Source organism: Geotrypetes seraphini, chromosome 7 (genome assembly GCF_902459505.1).
Source record: "Geotrypetes seraphini chromosome 7, aGeoSer1.1, whole genome shotgun sequence".
In the NCBI taxonomy this organism is placed as follows: Eukaryota; Metazoa; Chordata; class Amphibia; order Gymnophiona; family Dermophiidae; genus Geotrypetes; species Geotrypetes seraphini.
In genome coordinates, this window is record NC_047090.1 from 113,228,701 (window position 1) to 113,248,667 (window position 19,967).

Genomic DNA, 19,967 nt, shown 5'->3' on the forward strand with positions numbered 1-19,967 from the left:
TTGTTTTCTCATTATTTTAAATTGGTGTTTGGTTTTTTTCTTCTGTACAAGAGTGATCTTAGTGTTATAATTTAAAGGGAGCAGTAACCTGGTGATTACAGCTGCTGCCTTAGCACCCAAAGGTTGTGGGTTTGATCCCAGCACTGCTCCTTGTGACCATGGGGCAAGTCACTTACCCCCGGTACCAGTTATATTGTAAGCCCAAGGGGTCAGACAGGGAAAATGCTTAAGTACCCAATTACTCATATTCAATGTAAAACCGGCTTGGGTGAATCTCTTCATAAAGGCTGTTAATAAATTCCAATAAATAAAACAATTTTTTTTTGCATACCAGGAAAAAAAATGCAAGGCTATATGTTCAAGCTTGTAACAAAAAAAAAGTTTATAGTCTGAAGTCCATAAATTATATATGCAGAATGATAAAACTTGTGAATTTATATATGTATATGATATATATATATATTTATAAATATTTATATTATATAATTTACCATGAGGACATGCAATTATTGTTTAGCACCTATTGTACAATATAATACAAAGTAACTTTCCAATGTTAGTAACTTTATGACAGTGAGATGGTATCTATATCAGATTCCATTCACCTATAGTGCTTGAAAACCCCCAGAGTAAAATTCTCTGTTGCGTTACATTGCATATGGGGAAACAGTGTGCACATTAATAGTTATAAAACATTCTAACATAGACTAACCAAAAGGATCAAGAAAAGAATAGGTTCATCATGACTGGCCTAATTGAAATGCAGCTTTCCTTTACATACTTGTTAGAGTGCACAAACTTGACTTTGATGTCCACAGGTACTGGTTTGGCAGCAGAAACATTTCACAAAAACCACAGTCAGAGAAGCAGGCATGTGACTACAATGAACAAAATGAAAGTTTTCCACAAACCTAAAATCTGATATACTGATATATACTCTATTGTCTGCATATTCTTGTTCTGATGACCATCTATAAATTCCAGACGTCTTAGAGAAGGTAGTTTTATAAGCTTCTCATAATCTTCTTTAAAGTGAAAATTAAACATTGAAAAGGATGGAGTATGTTTCCTCTTAAGTAATTAGCTGGAAATGTAGTTTAAGCTGACAATGCCACTTCATGCAAGCAAAAATAGCTTCCCTGACTCAGTGGTGAAATGTGTGGGAATTACTGTGAGATTTTACCACCTTATTTTAATATGTGAATTAAAATAGCACAGCCACAAAAATTGCTATATAAAAATTTTTTAGAAGATCATCATCAACATAAATGCTATATGTGGCAACAGATCCAGATTGTAATAGAGACCCTCTACCCTTCCCAACAAGCCTTTGGAAATCAGTTAAACTTGATTTCAATTCGTCATCGTGACAAAGTATGGTTCAGTAGCAACTAGACATATGAAAATGATTATTAGCACTACTACAAATTCATTTTTGTTCTTGAGAATGCTGATACATTTTGAGCATCTCCAAGTAAATAGCTAACTAGTGAGTTGTCAAAACTCTAGAATGTGTCCCTCTGCAGCTTTGGGCTATATAACACATTATAGGACTCTACCAACATGAAAGAAAGGTCAAGGACCTCAAGGAAAACAAAAACTATGACATTACAGACTGGCTGGCTAAGATGTTTTTCATTTCCTCTAACCCCCCCCCCCCCCCCCCCAAGTGTGCTACCCAACTCCATTAAGAAAATGTTTAACATTGTTTTATAACTTGTGATTTATAGGCTACAATTCACAGCAGACCAAGAAATGTGAAGTTTAAGAAGACTTTCGGAGTCAGGCACTGGGTAGTTCAAGAAGGGTGGTTTGAAAGCTAACATACTTAAAATGCTTAAAATATTTCACTATTCTTTCATGACCATCCTACTCTATCTTAACACACGCTGGAGCAGTAAGAACCTCTCAGGCAGTGGCATTTAAACCTTTCCTTTTTTCTGGAAAGCTACAAACAAAATTAGAAATAATGGAATGGTCACTTTAGAGACCATCATTGTTTAACAAATCTCCTACATTCCTGCCATTGTCTTCAACTCTTTTACCTCGTAAAAAACCGGTCCTGATCTGTGTGCTGTCTGCTTTTAGGCAATATCTGGCTACTTGGTTACACGTTTTCTTATGGATAAGATTATTTTAAGTGTACCTTCTTGAGAAAGTGAAGACCAACACTGATTTTTTTGTCATTTAGAGTACATAGACACAAAGTGTATCAGGATTAGGAAGCTAACCACCTGGCATACCAGTAACAGCACCTGATTACTATCTGCTCAGTTTACTGGACACCTTGTTCTCTCTAGTGGAGGATTTCCCACGAATGACTTTACTGCTTGTTGAATGGTGGGAGCTGCCAGTTCCTTTTAAGCCATTTTTGTTCTGTTTACTGCAGCAGTGCTCCTGCTGACAGGATCTCCGGGAAGAGGAAGAGCCTGAAAGGCTTGGAGGGGATTTACTTCGTCCAAGATGTGGAGATGAACTTCTCTGGTCATGATGGGGCCGCCCAGCCCTTGAGGATGAAGAACTGGCAGTACGGGGTAATGAAGAGCTCTTAGGTGAGGAACTAGGGCTGCGTCGGGGAATGACAGGGCTTTTGGGTGGAGTTTTCGGGCTGTGAGATCCTGGACTTTTAGACTGAGAGAAACTTCTTGTTTTCTGAGATCCATTTAGGATTTGAGCAAGGCGAGAGAAAAGATCCGAGTCTGAGCTGCCACTTCCTAGCACTCTGTATCTTCGTAACCTTTAAATAAAGAAATAATTTTTCAGGTTACAATTTAAGTTAAAAAAAATAAAAAATAAAAATCTATATACACAGTATTAGCAAATATTTTTAAACATACACTTTTCTGTACTACTGAGATTAGAAAAAGTGACAGGCTTGCCCCTGAAGCTGGAGTTAACAACTTGTGATCCTTTGAGTGGGGGTGGGGGACTATCAGACAACGGTGGAAGCTTGGGTGGGAAAAATGTTATGGTTCAATTTTTGAATGTTGCCAATGCAAGGGAAATAAAAGTTAGTGAGATTGGGTTTGGAAGGAGCTCATGGGGATTGAGTTAAGGGGAGATAGTAGTTGTGTTGATAGTCGAAGGTCCTCAATTTTGAGCCACTTCAGCTAGAGCATCCACCCACTGTCCCCTCGATGTGTTGAATTTAGAGCATTTTAAGGAGAGAAAGTTGGATAGTTTTGTTCTTATGGGTAAGGAAACATGAAACTGTTGCAACAGTCATCCAAGGCAGGCCCCTAGGGTGTCCTGGTTCACTTGGGCATGGGGCCTCGTAGCTGCCACAGGGTAATGCCGAATTTGAGACCAAGATTGGTGGGGGACTCACCATGTGGGGCTCATATGACATGGATGGGGCCATGTCAGCCCAGTACAGTCTCCAGCTTGTACTATGGGAGGGGTTGGAATAGGGGCAACATGGATTTTCTTGTTGGGTGAAGGTCCATGGAATTGTTGAGAGGATCTGCCTTGCTAGCAGCTGTCTATACAACAAAAGGAAAGGGGTATGCTTGGTGACTGTGGCTTGGTGAAAATGTTATTACTGTATAAGTTAATAAAACTGTAACCAGGTTTTGACCATATGATGGTTTTTGTACTGTGTTTGTGTGGTTGCCTGGAGGACAAATGAGTGAGGAGACAGTTCTAGGTAACTCTAGCACAATGACATTTTTCTTTACTCATCATGCCTGCCTAATTATTAGAAGCCTGGGCAGCAGCCAAGGGTACCACGTGCTGAAGAGCAGCAAAAATAACTGCAGTCAAAGCAAAATAATAAATCATGAGAGTTCCACTAACTCAAAGGCCCAATAGCATATATTTTTATTCACAGGGAGAATGGGTTGCTTTCAAATATGTAATTGAAAGCTAATTTCTCACTTCATTCAAGACAAAGTACTGTATAAAAATAAAAAATACATTCATAAAATAAAAAAATTAAACTAATTTACTAAATTAAAATAACTTTTAAAAAATGCAAACCAACATATGCTAATACAAGAGCAATAGATTTCAAAAATCACATCACAATAATAAGAAAAATAAAATTTGAGAACTGCTAAACATTCAAGGTCCTGGTAACACAATCTTAAAAAAACAAAAACATAAAAAAACACTTTGTGCAAATCAAACTATCAATAAATACACACATCCTTCACTACAACTTGAAAATCTTTGTTGACTAGATAGAGAATTATAAAGGCTCCACCTATAACTGTGGTCTGAAATCTTGGCTATAAAAACCAGTAATATACATCTAGAGTTCCTTTAGTAGTACAACATGAGAAAACACAGGGAACACTGATGTTCTCACTTTCTTGACAGAATGGACTATAGTGAAGTGGCATCATGAGATATGTAGGAACAGGTTGGAATACAATGGATTGGGTTAAGTATTCCCCAAGGTAAAAGGGACCTCAACACTTAACTGCCTTGACAATTAAGCAACCAACTTTAAATTGTGCTCTATTGGTAACAGAAAGCAAATACAAATTCTTCAGAAGCGGAGTTACCACTATGCCATGGTTTAGATCAGTGTTTCTCAACATGCAGTAAGGGTTTGCAGGCCGCCTGTTGGCCGCCACAGAGGATATTCCCTGCCCACCAATAGAAGCCACTGCTGCTGGGGATCCCTCCCTGCCTGACTGTCTTCCCGCTGAAACCGCTGCCAGGAATCGCTCCCTCTCTCCCCGCCCGCATCCCCCTCCCAAAGCCGAACGAGTTACTTGTTTGAGGTTGTATTCGCAGGAGTTTCGTCAGCCTTAAGCCTGATGTCATTATGCCATTGTATAGATCCATGGTGAGACCCCACCTGGAGTACTGTGTGCAGTTCTGGAGGCCGCATTACCGCAAGGATGTGCAAAGACTTGAGTCGGTCCAAAGAATGGCCACCAGGATGGTCTCGGGACTCAAGGATCTCCCGTACGAGGAACGGCTGGATAAATTAAAGCTATACTCACTCGAGAAACGCAGAGAGAGGGGTGACATGATCGAGACATTCATGTATCTCACGGGCCGCATTGAGGTGGAAGAAGATATCTTCTTTTTCAAGGGTCCAGCGGCAACAAGGGGGCATCCGTGGAAAATCAGGGGCGGGAAACTGCACGGGGACACCAGGAAATTCTTTTTTACTGAAAGGGTGGTTGATCGCTTGAACAGTCTTCCACTTCAGGTTATTGAGGCCAGCAGCGTGCCTGATTTTATGGCCAAATGGGATAGACATGTGGGATCTATACAAAGAGATAGGTAGGGGAGGGTCATTGGGGTGGGCAGACTAGATGGGCTGTGGCCCTTATCTGCCGTCTATTTCTATGTTTCTAATTAAGAAGGGGATCACAAACAGATTGGAGAAGGTTATCATGCCACTGTACTGGACCATGGTATGCCCCCTACTGCGTTCAGCACTGGACGAAATACATGAAGAAGGATATGGTATTACTCGAAAGAGTCCAGAGAAGAGCGACTAAAATGGTTAAGGAGCTGGAGAAGTTGCAGTACAGTAAGAGACTGGAGAAACTGGGCCCCTTCTCCCTTGAAAAGAGGAGACAGAGGGGACATGATCGGAACATTCAAGATAATGAAGGGAATAGACTTAGTAGATAGACAGGTTGTTCACCCTCTCCAAGGTAGAGAGAACGAGAGGGCACTCTCTAAAGTTAAAATGGGATAGATTCCGTACAAACGTAAGGAAGTTCTTCTTCACCCAGAGAGTGGTAGAAAACTGGAATGCTCTTCCGGAGGCTATTATAAGGGAAAACACCCTCCAGGGATTTAAGACAAAGTTAGACAAGTTCCTGCTGAACCAGAACATATGCAGGTAAGGCTAGACTCAGGGCACTGGTCTTTGACCTAAGGGCTGCCGCGTGAGCGGACTGCTGGGCATGATGGACCACTGGTCTGACCCAGCAGTGGCAATTCTTATGTCTTATGTCCCCTTTTCAAATGTCCTTCTTATTCCATTATTCATCTCGCTTTAATTGTAATACTTCAATTCAAGCAATAAGAAATTTGCACTTAATTTAATTGTCCACATGGAACTACTGACAACATGGCCAATGTTTTGCTTATTTCCTCAGGAAAGAGGTCTGCTGTAAACAAATCATAGAACAATGATTCATTTTAGATGCACAGTCTGAAAGTTAGTTTCTCTCCAGCTTCCTTTGGATGGGAGTACCTTTGCATTTATCATGAGTCGCCAACGGTACTGTTAATCTTTTGAAGTGGGGGGGGGTCCCTGGGGGTTTTGTGGGTTATGGGTGGGGAAGGTTGTCTTTCTCTATGCTACTTGTGTTTGTTGGTTATTGTTGGCTTTGTATTTTTGTATTCTGTGTTTGCTGTATAATAAAAAACAGATTTGAACATAAATATTTGTTTAGCATTTTTATTGTTGGTAGATCATTTTAAAAGTAGCTCACAAGCCAAAAGAGTGTGGGCACCCCTGCACTAGATAGAGGCGGGCCTGGTCTGAGGTGCCTGGATCTATTTGCATACAATGGAAGGGTCATCCTGAGCTTCGTATTAAATTTTCAGATGACACTAAACTATTCAAAGTTGTTAAAACACATGTGGATTGTGAAAAATTGCAGGCAGACCTTAGAAAATTGGAAGATGGGGCGTCCCAGTGGCAAATGAAATTTAATGTGAACAAATGCAGAGTGATGCACATTGGGAAGAATAACCCGAATCACAGTTACCAGATGCTAGGGTCCACCTTGAGGGTTAGCGCCCAAGAAAAGGATCTGGGTGTCATCATAGACAATATGATGATAATAATAATAATAATAACTTAATTTTTGTATACCGCAATACCACAAGCATGAAAATTTGTGCCCAATGGGCAGTCGGCAGTGACCAAAAAAAGCAAACAGGATGCTAGGAATTATTTTAAAAGGGATGGTTAATAAGACTAAGAATGTTATAATGCCCCTGTATCGTTCCAAGGTGTGACTTCATCTGGAGTATTGCTTTCAATTCTGGTCTCCTTATCTCAAGAAAGATATAGTGGCACTAGAAAAGGTTCAAAGAAGAGAGACTAAGATGATAAAGGGGATGGAACTCCTCGTGTATGAGGAAAGACTAAAAAGGTTAGGGCTCTTCAGCTTGGAAAAGAGATGGATGAGGGGAGATATGATTGAAGTCTACAAAATCCTGAGTGGAGGAGAACGGGTACAAATGGATCGATTTTTCACGCTGTCAAAAATTACAAAGACTAGGGGATACTTGAAGTTACAGGGAAATACTTTTTTAAAATCAATAGGAGGAAATTATTTTCACTCAAGAGAATAGTTAAGCTCTGGAACACGTTGTCAGAGGTTGTGGTAAGAGCGGATAGCGTAGCTGGTTTTAAGAAAGGTTTGGACAATTTCCTGGAGGAAAAGTCCATACTTTGTTATTGAGAAAGACATGGGGGAAATCACTGCTTGCCCTGGTTCGGTAGCATGGAATATTGCTACACCTTGGGTTTTGGCCAGGTGCTAATGACCTGGATTGGCCACCGTGAGAACGGGCTACTGGGCTTGATGGATCATTGGTCTGACCCAGTAAGGCTACTCTTATGTTCTTATATGAGTGCATCACATGACCCGGCAAAATAACCTGATAAGCAGAAGAGTGGCTGTGGACCAGTCATTTCAGTGACTATCATGCCAGCTCAGCATTCAGTCCATTTGGGTGCATGTTCTGTAACTGAATGATCCATCTTTGTTCTTTGTATTTTAATAGTCGTTCAGCATCCCCACCCTGCCACCCTAATTGAATACTGTCCAATATTCACCATTTCATGTCTTCCCAAGAGTGATTTCAATCCACCCAATGTTGCCAAAGGGGCAGAACACACTATATTCAATGGCCAAGTAGTGAAGATTTGTTAAGAAAATTTTCAAGATATACTTGACAGTGCAGTTTTAATGTTACAAGTAAAAGCCAACTGTTAAGAGAGTTCTTTTTAATTGTGCAATATACAGTATAACTGTTCTATGATTCTTTTACAGCAGACCACTTCCCTGAGGAAGAAAGCAAAAACATTAGCAATGTTGGCAGTGGATCCGTGTGGACAATTATGCTAAGTGCAAGTTTCATATTGCTTGAATTGACGTATTACAATTAAAACAGGACGAATAAGAAGAACATTAGAAAATTTAATTATATATTTACATATATATCTATAACTATATATCTATATATATCTATATCTATATATCTATAAAAAGGGGACTGATGACAAAGGCGAGCGATAAGCTAAAACAACTAAATTGCTTGTTTGAAATATGCTGCCACTGAAGGTTCCACTCAAAAAATTATTTTGGTTGATTTGATATATTTTTTTACATTAGTTAAAGGTAAATTGGTTAGTGGATGGTTTAGATTAAAACAACTGGCCCTTTATCTAGGCAAGTGGTTTTTTGGGTTTGTTTGTTTTTTTAACGTCCCTCATATTTTTTTTACATATTACTTACACACGTGGAGGGGCATAATCAAAAAAAGCGTCTAAGTCCCCTTTTGGCCTAAGTCCTTAAACGTTCAATGCAGAAGCAGGGAAAGTGTCAATAACCAAAACAAACGTCCTTGTTTTGATTATGGCCTTCCTCTGCCTAAACGCCTAATCTCCACTACGTCTACAAGTACACCTACACGACGTCTACACTTTTTAGCCATAATGAAACAAAAAAACGCCTAAGCCCCAAACGTCCAACAAAAGGGCTTTTAGGCGAAGGAGGAGCCAGTCCTTCGCCTAAAAGCTGGTTCTGTAACCGGTGTCTGTCGAAAACAACACCGGTTACAGAATCCCCCCCCCACAACCATCCAGGCAGGAGGGTGCCCAAGCCCTCCTGCCATGTCAAACCGAGAACTCCCCCCTCCCGACAACATCGGGGCAAGAGGGAGCTCAAGCCCTCTTGCCCCAGCCAACTGCGGCATCCCCGACGATATCGGGGCAAGAGGGAGCCCAAGCCCTCTTGCCCCACCGATTAACATCGGGATAGGAGAGAGCCCAAGCCCTCCTGGCCCCGGCGATGCCCCCGCCGCTACTTGAATGGGCCTGGAGGGAGCCCAAGCCCTCCTGGCCCAGGCAACCACCCCCCCTCCTCCCCCCCGTGACTCGTTCGGGCCAGGAGGGAGCCCAAGCCCTCCTGGCCCCGGCGACCCCCCCCCCACCGCTACTTAAATGGGCCAGGAGGGAGCCCAAACCCTCCTGGCTCCGGCGACCCCCTACCCCCACTACATTACGGGCAGGAGGGATCCCAGGCCCTCCTGCCCTCGAAGCAACCCCCCCTCTCCCCAACGACCTCCCCCCCAAGAACCCCTGGCCGACCCCACGACCCCCCCTTCCCCGTACTTTGTTTCAAGTTGGCCGGACAGACGGGTGCCAAACCCGCCTGTCCGGCAGACAGTCAACGGCAGAATGGGGCCGGATTGGCCCAGCCGTCCCAAAGCCCCGCCCACAGGTGGGGCCTAAGGCGCCTGGGCCAATCAGAATAGGCCTGGGAGCCTTAGGCCCCCTCCTGGGGGTGGGGCCTGAGGCACATGGGCCGGGTTGGGGGTGAGGCCTGAGGCACATGGGCCAGGGGATCTTCCTCGGGGCTCTCCTGGCCCACTCGATTCTGGGGTTGTCGCAGGCCAGGAGAGCGTGGGCTCTCTCCTGGCCTGATGTTAATTGCGAGGGGGGGAGGGTGATGGATCGCGGCAGGAGAGATGCCTCATCTCCCCTACCGCAATGCCATCACTCCTCTACCGGAACTGCTGTGACCCAAGGGTAGAGGAGTGATGGCATCGTGGTAGGGGAGATGAGGCATCTCTCCTGCCGCGATGCTTGCGGTGGGTAGGTTGCTGGGCTGCTGAACTGATGGCGCCAGCGGCCATCAGCTCAGCGGCCCCTTTTTTGCCACTTAGACCTGGTTTGACTACGTCTAAGTCAAAAAGGTCTAAATGCCGACTAGGCAACCTGTAAATATTTTGGTTATACCTGTTGTACGCCTAGGTTTAGGTCGGCCCACCTCCCACCCACTGCCCGCCCTTTCCCCTCCTCTAAACACACCTCTTTTCTCTCTGTGCGTTTAGTGGCAGAGGAAAGGCCTAAGCTGTTTTTAGATACGTCTAAAAACAAGCTTTGGTTATGGATACTTGGACGATCAGTCTTTTTGATCGTCCAAGTAGCCATTTAGGACACTTTTTAGACGTTTGTTTGTTTTTTATTATTACCCCCATTATATTTAAATATATGGTGTCCAATTTTGTGCTTTTACAGAATTGTTCTTTTGGTATAATCAAGATTTTTCAGTTTAATTATCAAAATCAGAGGTAGCCTCAAAGTTAATTAGGAGATTGGGGAGAGCATGAAACTGTTTTGCTACGCTGCCTAATACCCTTGCCCTGTATACCACAAAATGTGTGAATTTCCGGAAAATCATACTGAATTTAGTGGGAGCTGCAAAGAGATAGCAATATGTCAGCTAAAAAAACCCTATCACAACTGATGTTTCTATTGTGGTTTGTAAAGAATTTACGAGGGTCATTTCATAAATAATGCACACTATTTATTTATTTATTTTTTAACATGTTTTTTTTTTTTTTTCAAAGTATTTCTTTATAATCTTTCAATATAATCTCCCTGCTCTGCAATGACTGAGGTCCCAACGTCCAGGAAGCTTCATAATTTCATCCAAGACACCGTTTTTTGTTCAGTTGCCGAATGGCTCAGGTACCAACGGAAGAAAGCTCTTCCCGGGATGCAAAATGATGTCCATGCATAAGTTGTTTCAACTTTGGAAAACGGTCAAAGTTTGGTGGACTTATGTCTGGACTGTAAGGAGTATGAGGTAACACCTCCCAGCCGTATTCCTGTAGTTTTTCAATGACGAATGGAGAGTTCCATCTTCTCCACGACCAAAAAAATTTCAATGAGCTCAAAAGTCAAACAAATGATGATTTTTGCTTTTGATCATGAAGGCATCATCATCACAAAGTTCCTTGAAGAAGTGTCACAGCAATGTATTATCATGATTTTTGTAAAAAAAATGCACAAAACCCTACCTCATTGCTCTTGGCTGGGCTACTCATTCTTCACGACAACGCTCACCGCACATAGGGAATGTCATTGAAAAACTACAAGAATACGGTTGGGATGTGTTACCTCATGCTCCCTACAGTCCAGACTTGAGAAAACCAAACTTTGACCTTTTTCCAAAGTTGAAACAACCTATGCGTGGACATTGTTTTGCATCTCTGGAAGAGCTTTCTTCCGCTGGTACCAGAGCCATTCGGCAACTGAACTAAAACGGTGTCTTGGATGGAATAATGAAGCTTCCAGGACATTGGGACGCTGTCATTGCAAAGCAGGGAGACGATATTGAAGGATTGTAAAGAAATACTTGAAAAAAAAAAAAAAAAATGAAACATGTAAATTTTTAAAAATTGTGTGCATTTATGAAATGACCCTCGTATGTTCTTACCTGTAATTTTCTTTCCTTTAGACCAGGGGTGTCCAACCTTTTGGCTTCCTTGGGCCGCATTGGCTAAAAAAAATGTTTCTGGGGCCGCACAAATGCGCAAACGCTGTAGCAAGACAGAGGAGGGAGCCAGCAAGACGGTAAACACTCAGAGGCAGCAGAGGAAAACACTGCATTGCCCTCGACCAGGTCTGCACAAAATACTTCACTGGGCCGCATGCGGTCCTCGGGCCACAGGTTGGACACCCCTGCTTTAGACAAAGCAAATGAATCCAGAGACAAGTGGGATAGCACACATCTACCAGCAGGAAGACATAGAGAGTACTGATTTGCAGGTGCTCTTCTTGGATGGAACTCCTCCTGGCCAATTAGTATCGCTCCTTGCCAAAGCTTCAGGAATAACAAAACTGTATAAGTAAAATCTCCTTTCCCATAAACAATGTCAAATACAAAACACAAGAAATGAAGCCAACTACCAACTGAAACATGAATGTCCCACGAGGAAACCAAAAGCAGATAGTAAGAAGGGGTGGGGCTCTGGATTCATCTGCTGAGTCTAAAGGAAAGAAAATTAGCAGGCAAGAACAGAATTTTTTCTTCCTTAGCATCAGCAGAAGATGAATCCAGTGGGATGTAGCAAAGCATTCCCTATGCCAGGTGGGAAGTGAACATCATCTCTGCAATAACTGAAGCGCCAAAAGATGTTTCTGCGCACACCGCCACATCTAACCAGTAATGTTTAGAACATTTGTTCGTGAAGGACCATGTCGCTACTCTACAAATCTCTTCCAAGGAGAATCCCCTGGACTCAGTCCATGAAGTAGCTACTGCTCTGTTCGAGTGAGCATGGAGATCAGCCGCCAACAAATAAGCGGAAGCAATAGCTTCTCTGACCCATCGGGCTACTGACACTTTGGACATTGCCATACCCTTGTTGCATCCAGAGAACAACACAATAAGGTGATCAGAATGTCTAAACTCATTAGTAATCTGAAGACAGTGCATGAGTACTCTACGAACATTGAACAATCGCAGGAAACTAAATTGAGACCCATAGTCCTCCTCCAGAAAGGGACAGAGAGACTGATTGAGTGTAAGTTCAATTTATTTAATATACAGCAAAAATAAACCCAGAAGGCAAATCTAAGCAGTTTATAATAAAAAAAGGTCGAAACATGAAAGGTCGAAACTATCTTAGGAAGAAAAGAAGGTACCATCTGAACAGAGACCCCTGATTCCGTGAAGTGTAAGAACAGATCTCTGCATGATAAAGCTTGTAATTCTGACACCTGTTGAGCTGATGCCATGGCCACTAAAAAGACCATTTTCAGGGTGACATCCTTGAGTGCTGCCTTATGCAAAGGCTCAAAAGGAGGTCCTTGTAAGCTAGAAAATACCAACTTGAGATTCCAATTCGGACAGGATTTCTTCAAAGGTGAATGAAGGTGTTGAACCCCCCTCAGGAACTGGACCACATCTGGCTGAGAAGCCAAGGAAGAACGAGACACCCTACCTCTGTAACAAGCAATGGATGCCACTTGCACCTTAAGGGAATTATACACCAGTCCTTTGGACACTTCATCCTGCAAGGAGAGAATGCAAAATGGAGAAGCTTGAAATGTTGATACACCCTATTGAGTACACCAAGTATCTCTCTGTACACATGCATAAGCTGCAGATGTAGATCTCTTTTTGGCTTTGAGAAAAGTAGAAATAACCTACTCGGAATATCCTTTACTTCTCAGCCACAACTGTTCAATAGCCAGGCCATAAGACCAAAATGGGAGGAGTCTTCCATCCGTATTGGATCCTGTGCAAGTAAGTGTTGGCGTCACTGGAAACTATAATGGATCGTCCATCGTTAAGCCCATCAGATCCACATACCATGGATGGCATGGCCAATCCGGAGTAACTAAGCCTACTGTCCCTGTGTAGTGAGCAATGCAATGTAACACCCTGCCTATCATTGGCCAGGGAGAAAAACATACAAAAGACTTTGTGGAGGCCACGGAAGAACTAACGCATCTACCCCCTCGGACTCCTTCTCCCTGTGCCTGCTGAAGAAGCGAGGAAGTTTGGCATTGCGAGACGAGGCCATGATATCTATCTCCAGGAGACCCCGTTTTTGCACAATGAGACTGAATGCCTCGTGTGAACGCTCCCATTCATTGGGATCTAACAGATTTCTGCTGAGGAAGTCTGCTTGAATGTTGGACTTTCCCACAATGTGAGAGGTGAACAGTAGAGTAAGATGAGCTTCTGCCCAAAGAAGAAGTATTCATGCTTCCTGCACCAGCTGAGGGTTCCTCGTGCCCCCCTCCTTTTTGATATATGCTACCACTGTGACACTGTCCAATAACACTCTGGTTTTCTTGCCCTTTATCAAGGTTTGGAATGCCAACAGAGTCTTATGAATCATTCTCAATTCCAGCTGGTTGATGGACCACTGAGCCTCCTCCCGAGTCCAGGTACCCTGTGCTGAGGACTGAAGGTATTGAGTCCCCCATCTTGTCAGGCTGGCATCCGTGGTGACCATTATCCAGTTCGGGGACATGAGGCATTCTCCTGAACAGATTACGATTGTACAGCCACTAATACATGCTGAGAGAGGCTTGAGGTTTTCTCATGCCAGCCAAGAGAGGGTTAATAGCCATAGATGACTTGAGGTTCAGCTTGTGAAATATTAAGACTGTAAAGCCTTAGAAATAAAACTGGCCAGCTCCTCCCTATGGAACAGGTGCAATGCCGTGGGATCAGCTGGCTTACCCACTAGTACCTCCCCCAAATCCAAATCCTATCCAATGACCCGGGAAAGTCAGGGAGATCTGGGCTTAACAGCAGGCCCTCCTCAGCCATGGAAACCACCCTGTACAGTTTAGTCCCCTGCTGACTCTGTCCAGAGCTAAAAGAAGGCTGGTTAGCAATGGTCTGGGAAGAGTCTACTAATAAACCAGTCACAGGCTGAGTAGGCTTAGAACCCTGAAGTAAAAAGGCCCTGTGCAACAAGAGCACAAATTTAGGAGAAAAAGGCATAGCTAAGTACACTGACTGAGACATATCCATGCCAGATGCTCCCTTGTAAAACAGCTGACCCTAAACTTCGCGAAAATTCAGCTGCAGTCAGCTATCTCATCAACTGGAGAAGAGGCTTGGGATGTTATGGGAGCTGCTGAGAGGGAAGAAGAATGCGAACACGCTTCAACTGCGTGGGAAAATGAAGTGCCCTCAGACACCATGATGGAATCCACAGCGGGCATGTTGGAGCAGCCAGCCAAACCCCAGATGGAGTTTGCTGTATCCCATAGCGCGAACACCACTTAACAGCTTCAGCTGCCATGAAAGCACAACGAAAATGAAACCACATCTAAAAATAACTGACAGCAATAAAAATTTAAAGTGACACACACACACCACTTACAGTTCCTGTCAGCGCTGGTAGCTGAAGTTGCTCAGGAATTGATAACAATTTGATAAGTTTTTGTAACATAATTCTTTGTAACATATATAACTTTATACAAAATTCTGTGTAACAATATGCTGCCTGTAACCCGCCTAGAACTCTAATTAATGAGGATTCGGCAGGATATAAGATTCCAGGGCACCTCCAACAGGAAATGACAATGTTGCAACTGCCTTTTCAAAAGCTGGTCTCTTTTTTATGGGAAAGAAGGAATTCAGTCAGAGATACAAAGAACCCCTCAGTTGCAGGGAAGGGTGGGGAAGGGACCTGGGGAGGGGCAGATGTAGCCCCTAAAGCCGGCACCGCTCAGTTGGACACCCCTAAGCTCAATTGGAGAAAACAGGAGCTAAGAGCTATTTTAGAAGAAGCCAGGAGCTAGAAGAATGGTATCCATCCGCCTGCTGGAGATAGAGCATAGTGTTTGGCCAGGAGGAGTTCCATCCAAGAAGAGCACCTGCAAATCAATATTCTATCTCGACCTACTGATAGTCTCTGGATTCATCTGCTGCTGATGCTAAGGAAGAAGCATTTTATTTACTTGAGATATATTTTTCATGCCATTTAGTTCTTTATGGTTAGACTCTCATAAGAGAAGATTTGAAGGCTTTATGCATGACTATAGTTTCAACTGCAACATGCTTTATTAAAGTTACCCAACAAATATGCACAATTAAATAGCCACAACTTTCTAATGTATCAAATATATTTTTCTGAAAATGAAATGTCATATCAAAGGAACTGGGGGTTCACATTTTTTTGTTATGAAAAACAAAGGTAAAAACATACTGTTTATATGTGTTAAATTTGTACAGGCATCTAACGATACTTAGAGAACAACTTTTCAAAGTCATTTTTGCTGCTAAGACAGTGATTTACTTACAAAAGTAGACTTTCATAAAATGGCTTGCTGTATTAGTAGGCAAAAGTATGTGTCATATCCTATCACATATACTTTTACCCACTGTGAGATTGGAGGGAAAGAGTATTCCAGGAGTACACTTTGAAATTAAATGCTTATTTTTGCATTTTACAAAGCATGCTTGCATTTTTTATTCTGAAAATATATCCAAATTAGCAGATGTAAATGATCAGATTCTTTACGGGTGATAACTTTCAAAGTGAAATATTGAATGTATATTTGCTCTTAAAATCCTGCATATATTTTTCAAAAAAGTTGGCAATGAAAAAATAATTCACAATTAATACACATTTTTAGTCTGTTTATTTATCTTACCTGGCCTCTACCCCAGGCCTTGTTGGTGGTTTTCCAGGTGGTGGATGAGGAAGAAATTGAGCTGAAGCAGAACTGACTGGATCATTGCTAGCCCATGATACTGGCCTTGGAATTTTGCTCCTTCTGGAATAAGGGTTACTTGGTGATAAAGGGCCATCTTCTCCTTGCCTGCCAATTTGTTGATCTACTGTTAACTTAGGAAATGAAAATGGATCTTCTTCAGATGATGGTACAGGTATAGGAGACACCTTTTCGTCAAGTGACTTATCAGAGGCACTTGAGAGTTCAAAGAGAGATTTGAGTTGCCTTTTTTCCATAAGTAGTTTGGCTAAATCTGTTTGATGCGCCTTCTTCTGAAGCAGCTTCTCCTTTGCTGAGACAGCAGAGGATGACTCAGATGCTGTGTCTATCTCTTGTGCTAATATTGGGATGCGGCTCTGCCTGATGGTTAAAGGTGTCCTGACTGAATCCTTTTTTTGTTGCTGAGTGTTCTCATTTTCTAGAATGAATTTTAAAAGTTCTTCATTTTTGGGGCCATTTTTTTCTCTTTCATCACCATAGAGCAAAGGAAGAGGAAGATCTACATTTTGGCTGGAAAATTCAGCATTATTATCAAGGTCTTTATTGTCATAATGGAATCCATTTTCTTGTATGACCAAATGGGTTACTGTTCCAACACTACACTGGCCAACAACTTTTAATGCAGAATTTTCTACAGCATTAGCTTTCAGTGACTTCAGTGTTTCATGATTTGGCACTGAACAGAAAGTTCTTGATCGTGGCTCTATAGATGTTTTACTAGCAAATGAAGGCTCTTCCTTTATTAGTTTTGAATTCGGAAGAGGAGGTGAATCCTCTGTTAAACACTGACCTTTGTTTAATTTTTCAATGACATTCTGAGAGTCAACTGGATGTCTTTCTTTAGGGTCTAATGAAGGGCTTCCATAATCTCTTTCCAATCGCTTCTCATTATATTGTTCAAGCAAGTCTGTTTGGCTACATTCTTGAGATTTGACACATTCTGAAATATGCCTGCCTTTCTGAAATACCTCAGGATTGATCTGCTCAAACTGAAGATCTTTTCGGCAGACACCACTATTCAAGACACCTTCTGATGTCATCAATCCTGTCAAGTTCTCCTGAGGGGATGAAAGTTCCACTGTGTGCTCCATGGGTTGTATCTCTTTCTTCTCTAAAAGAGGGCCATTATGAAAGCTCTCAGAAGCAGATTGTGTGGATGTTACAGAAGGTCTAGGTATTGTTACCTACATTAAAAAACACAAACAAATACAAATAAATATTGCTATCAAAAACAAGGTTTACAGATAACAGTATCTCAAAATCTATTAAGTACTAGAATATATTATTAAAACTAAGTCAATATTTAAATGTCTGCATAACCATGCTGGCAAATTGTTTCAGTCTGCTCTGGATAGAGATAAAATAGCTTCTGTAAAAAGAATAGTAGATTTAAAAGTTATTGGGCATAATTATCAAACTTACTGTTTAAGACACTACATTAAATTCAGTGTTTATGAAATTAGTGACAAGATACAAAATCCGTCATGCTTATCTTACTCTTTCCTTTGTTTCCATCCTATAAAGCAATAATTATTTCAGAGGAAATTTCACTGACTTGATATGTTGACTTTTTCTTAAAATGTGAACTTTACTGGAAACATTTTTATAGTTATAAAAATGAGAAAATAAAAACTCCTACTTATACAAAACTTAAAACACTTCCCCACAAATATAATAAAAATAATACAATTTTTAAAAATTTAACCACCACATTGAGGAAACAAAACATGTCAAAAGTCTTTATTCTTTACAAGCATACTCCCAAACAGATACAGCTACTAATGACTAATTTCTGCTATTATAGCATTGTATAGCATTGGATTCATCTTTTTTGAAATATATGATAATCTTCAATGGTGACCAAGACGTCCTTGTACTTCCATATTTGATCCATGCTCATAATGGCTACATGCCTCAGTGCTAATCGATGCTTGCTCTCTGCTGTCAAACTGCCACTGTGATTAATGATACCCCCAAGAAAAATGAAGCTGTCAATCACTTCTATTTCTTCATTGTTGATCTTTATGTGGACTTTGTTGGTGGAGTCATGATTTTGGTCTTCTTGATGTTCAGGTAAAGTCCCATCTTCTCGCTTTCTTCTCGCAGCTTCAGGATCAACTTCTTGAGGTCCTTCTCACTCTCTGCCAGGAGGGTAGTATTTGCGTATCTCAGATTGCTGATGGTTCTTCTGTCTATTTTCACCCCATCACTTGAATCATCTAAGTCCTGCTTCCTCATGATTTCTTCTGATAGGTTGAAAAGAAAAGGAGGGAGGATGCTTCCTTGTCTTGTACCCTTTTTAATCTTGAGCCATTCTGTATCTCCATACCTGGTCGCACTGTAACTTCTTAATCGTAGTAGAATGATCTGATTAATATAATCAGGTGCACTGGCACTCCTACCTCACTCAGTGCTTTCCAAAGCTTGTTATGCTCAACACAGTCAAAAGCCTTGGTGTAATCAATGAAGAACAGGTAGAGCTTCTTCTGATACTCCCTTGCCTTTTCTATGACCCACCTCATGTTTGCGACATATGGCTGTAAGCCATGGACACTCACGAAAACAGATAGAAGAAAAACTGATCCCTTTGAGCTGTGGTCCTGGAGAAGACTTCTACGAATCCCATGGACAGTTAGGATCATATAAGCCCAGAGTCGTCCCTGGAAGGCAAGATTACGAGACAGAAACTGACCTATTTTGGACATGTGATGAGGATGAATTCAATAGAAAAGGAGGTGCTAGTCGGAATGGTCAGTGGTAAAAGGAAGCAGAGGAGACCAAAGGCCTGTTGGCTGGATACCATCAAGAATGACATGGGAGCTTCTTTCAAGCAATTGATAGAAGCTGTGGAAACAGAGAAGCACAGTGAGGACTGGCCTACAGAGTATCCAAGGGTCAGACATGACTGGATAGTAGTAGTAGATAATCTTTTTTTTTTTTTTTTAACTTACTTATTATAGATATTTAAATTTACATTCAAGTATTCACTTGTACAGAAAGTTGGTCAGTAGAGATATAACTTATATCCAATATGAATCACAATCAATATAAAAGAAAATTCTTGCCACTAACCCAACTCAAGTCCTCAAAATGTGATCCAAGATTACATCAAGCGATAAAAAGGAAAAAAAAACAATTGTTATAAAGGACAAATTACAGACAGGACTGAGACGTGATGAACAGCTTATATAAACTATTGAGCTATTGTTGACTCCTCTTTATCCAGTTGAGACAAAGCCAGAAAAGCAGTTAACTGATGAGGTTAAAAAAAAAACCAACATATTTAACTGAACGGTAGCAAATAATACACTTGCAAGGATATCTCAAGTAAAATGTCGCTCCCAGCAAAGTAACTCCAGGTTTCAAAAGTAAAAATTCTCTACAACGCTTTTGAATGAATGATTTAGTGCATGTAGAGATAATACATTAGTTCAAAAGCATATATTTTGTGATGCTAATTCTACTTTACATTAATAGATGACAACATTTTATGCACGTGTATTTTGTACTTTGAGCTCAACATGAGTTATGTTTTTGCTTTTGTAATTTGATTTATGTTGTAAACCACTCGGTTCTTGGTGTCTTAGGTAAACAGTGATATAGAAACCCAAATAGAAAAGTTGAAACAATGCAAAATTCAGACGTCTGTTCTTAGTGTTTAGTGGTGAGTAGTGAAAAGCACAGTCAGATGCTGATGGTGTATAAGGCGGCCATGGATAAAAGTGACGTGCCTGATATGGGGAAATGACAAAGA

The 19,967-nt window shown here is 41.5% G+C and overlaps 1 protein-coding gene across 5 annotated transcripts in view; it reads right to left on the reverse strand.

The window, feature by feature from the left end:
* Positions 1 to 363: 363 nt before the first annotated feature.
* The window catches only part of TTBK2 (tau tubulin kinase 2), a 192,052-nt gene continuing 172,448 nt past the window's right edge, over positions 364 to 19,967 (reverse strand). For all 5 annotated transcript variants that reach the window (XM_033952141.1, XM_033952139.1, XM_033952137.1 and 2 more), the window contains 2 exons: positions 16,133 to 17,397; positions 364 to 2,737 (listed from right to left, as the gene is read on the reverse strand). In XM_033952141.1, coding sequence (XP_033808032.1) covers positions 2,263 to 2,737; positions 16,133 to 17,397 — 1,740 coding nt within the window. In that variant the 3' untranslated portion in view covers positions 364 to 2,262. The remainder of the gene's footprint in view (positions 2,738 to 16,132; positions 17,398 to 19,967) is intronic.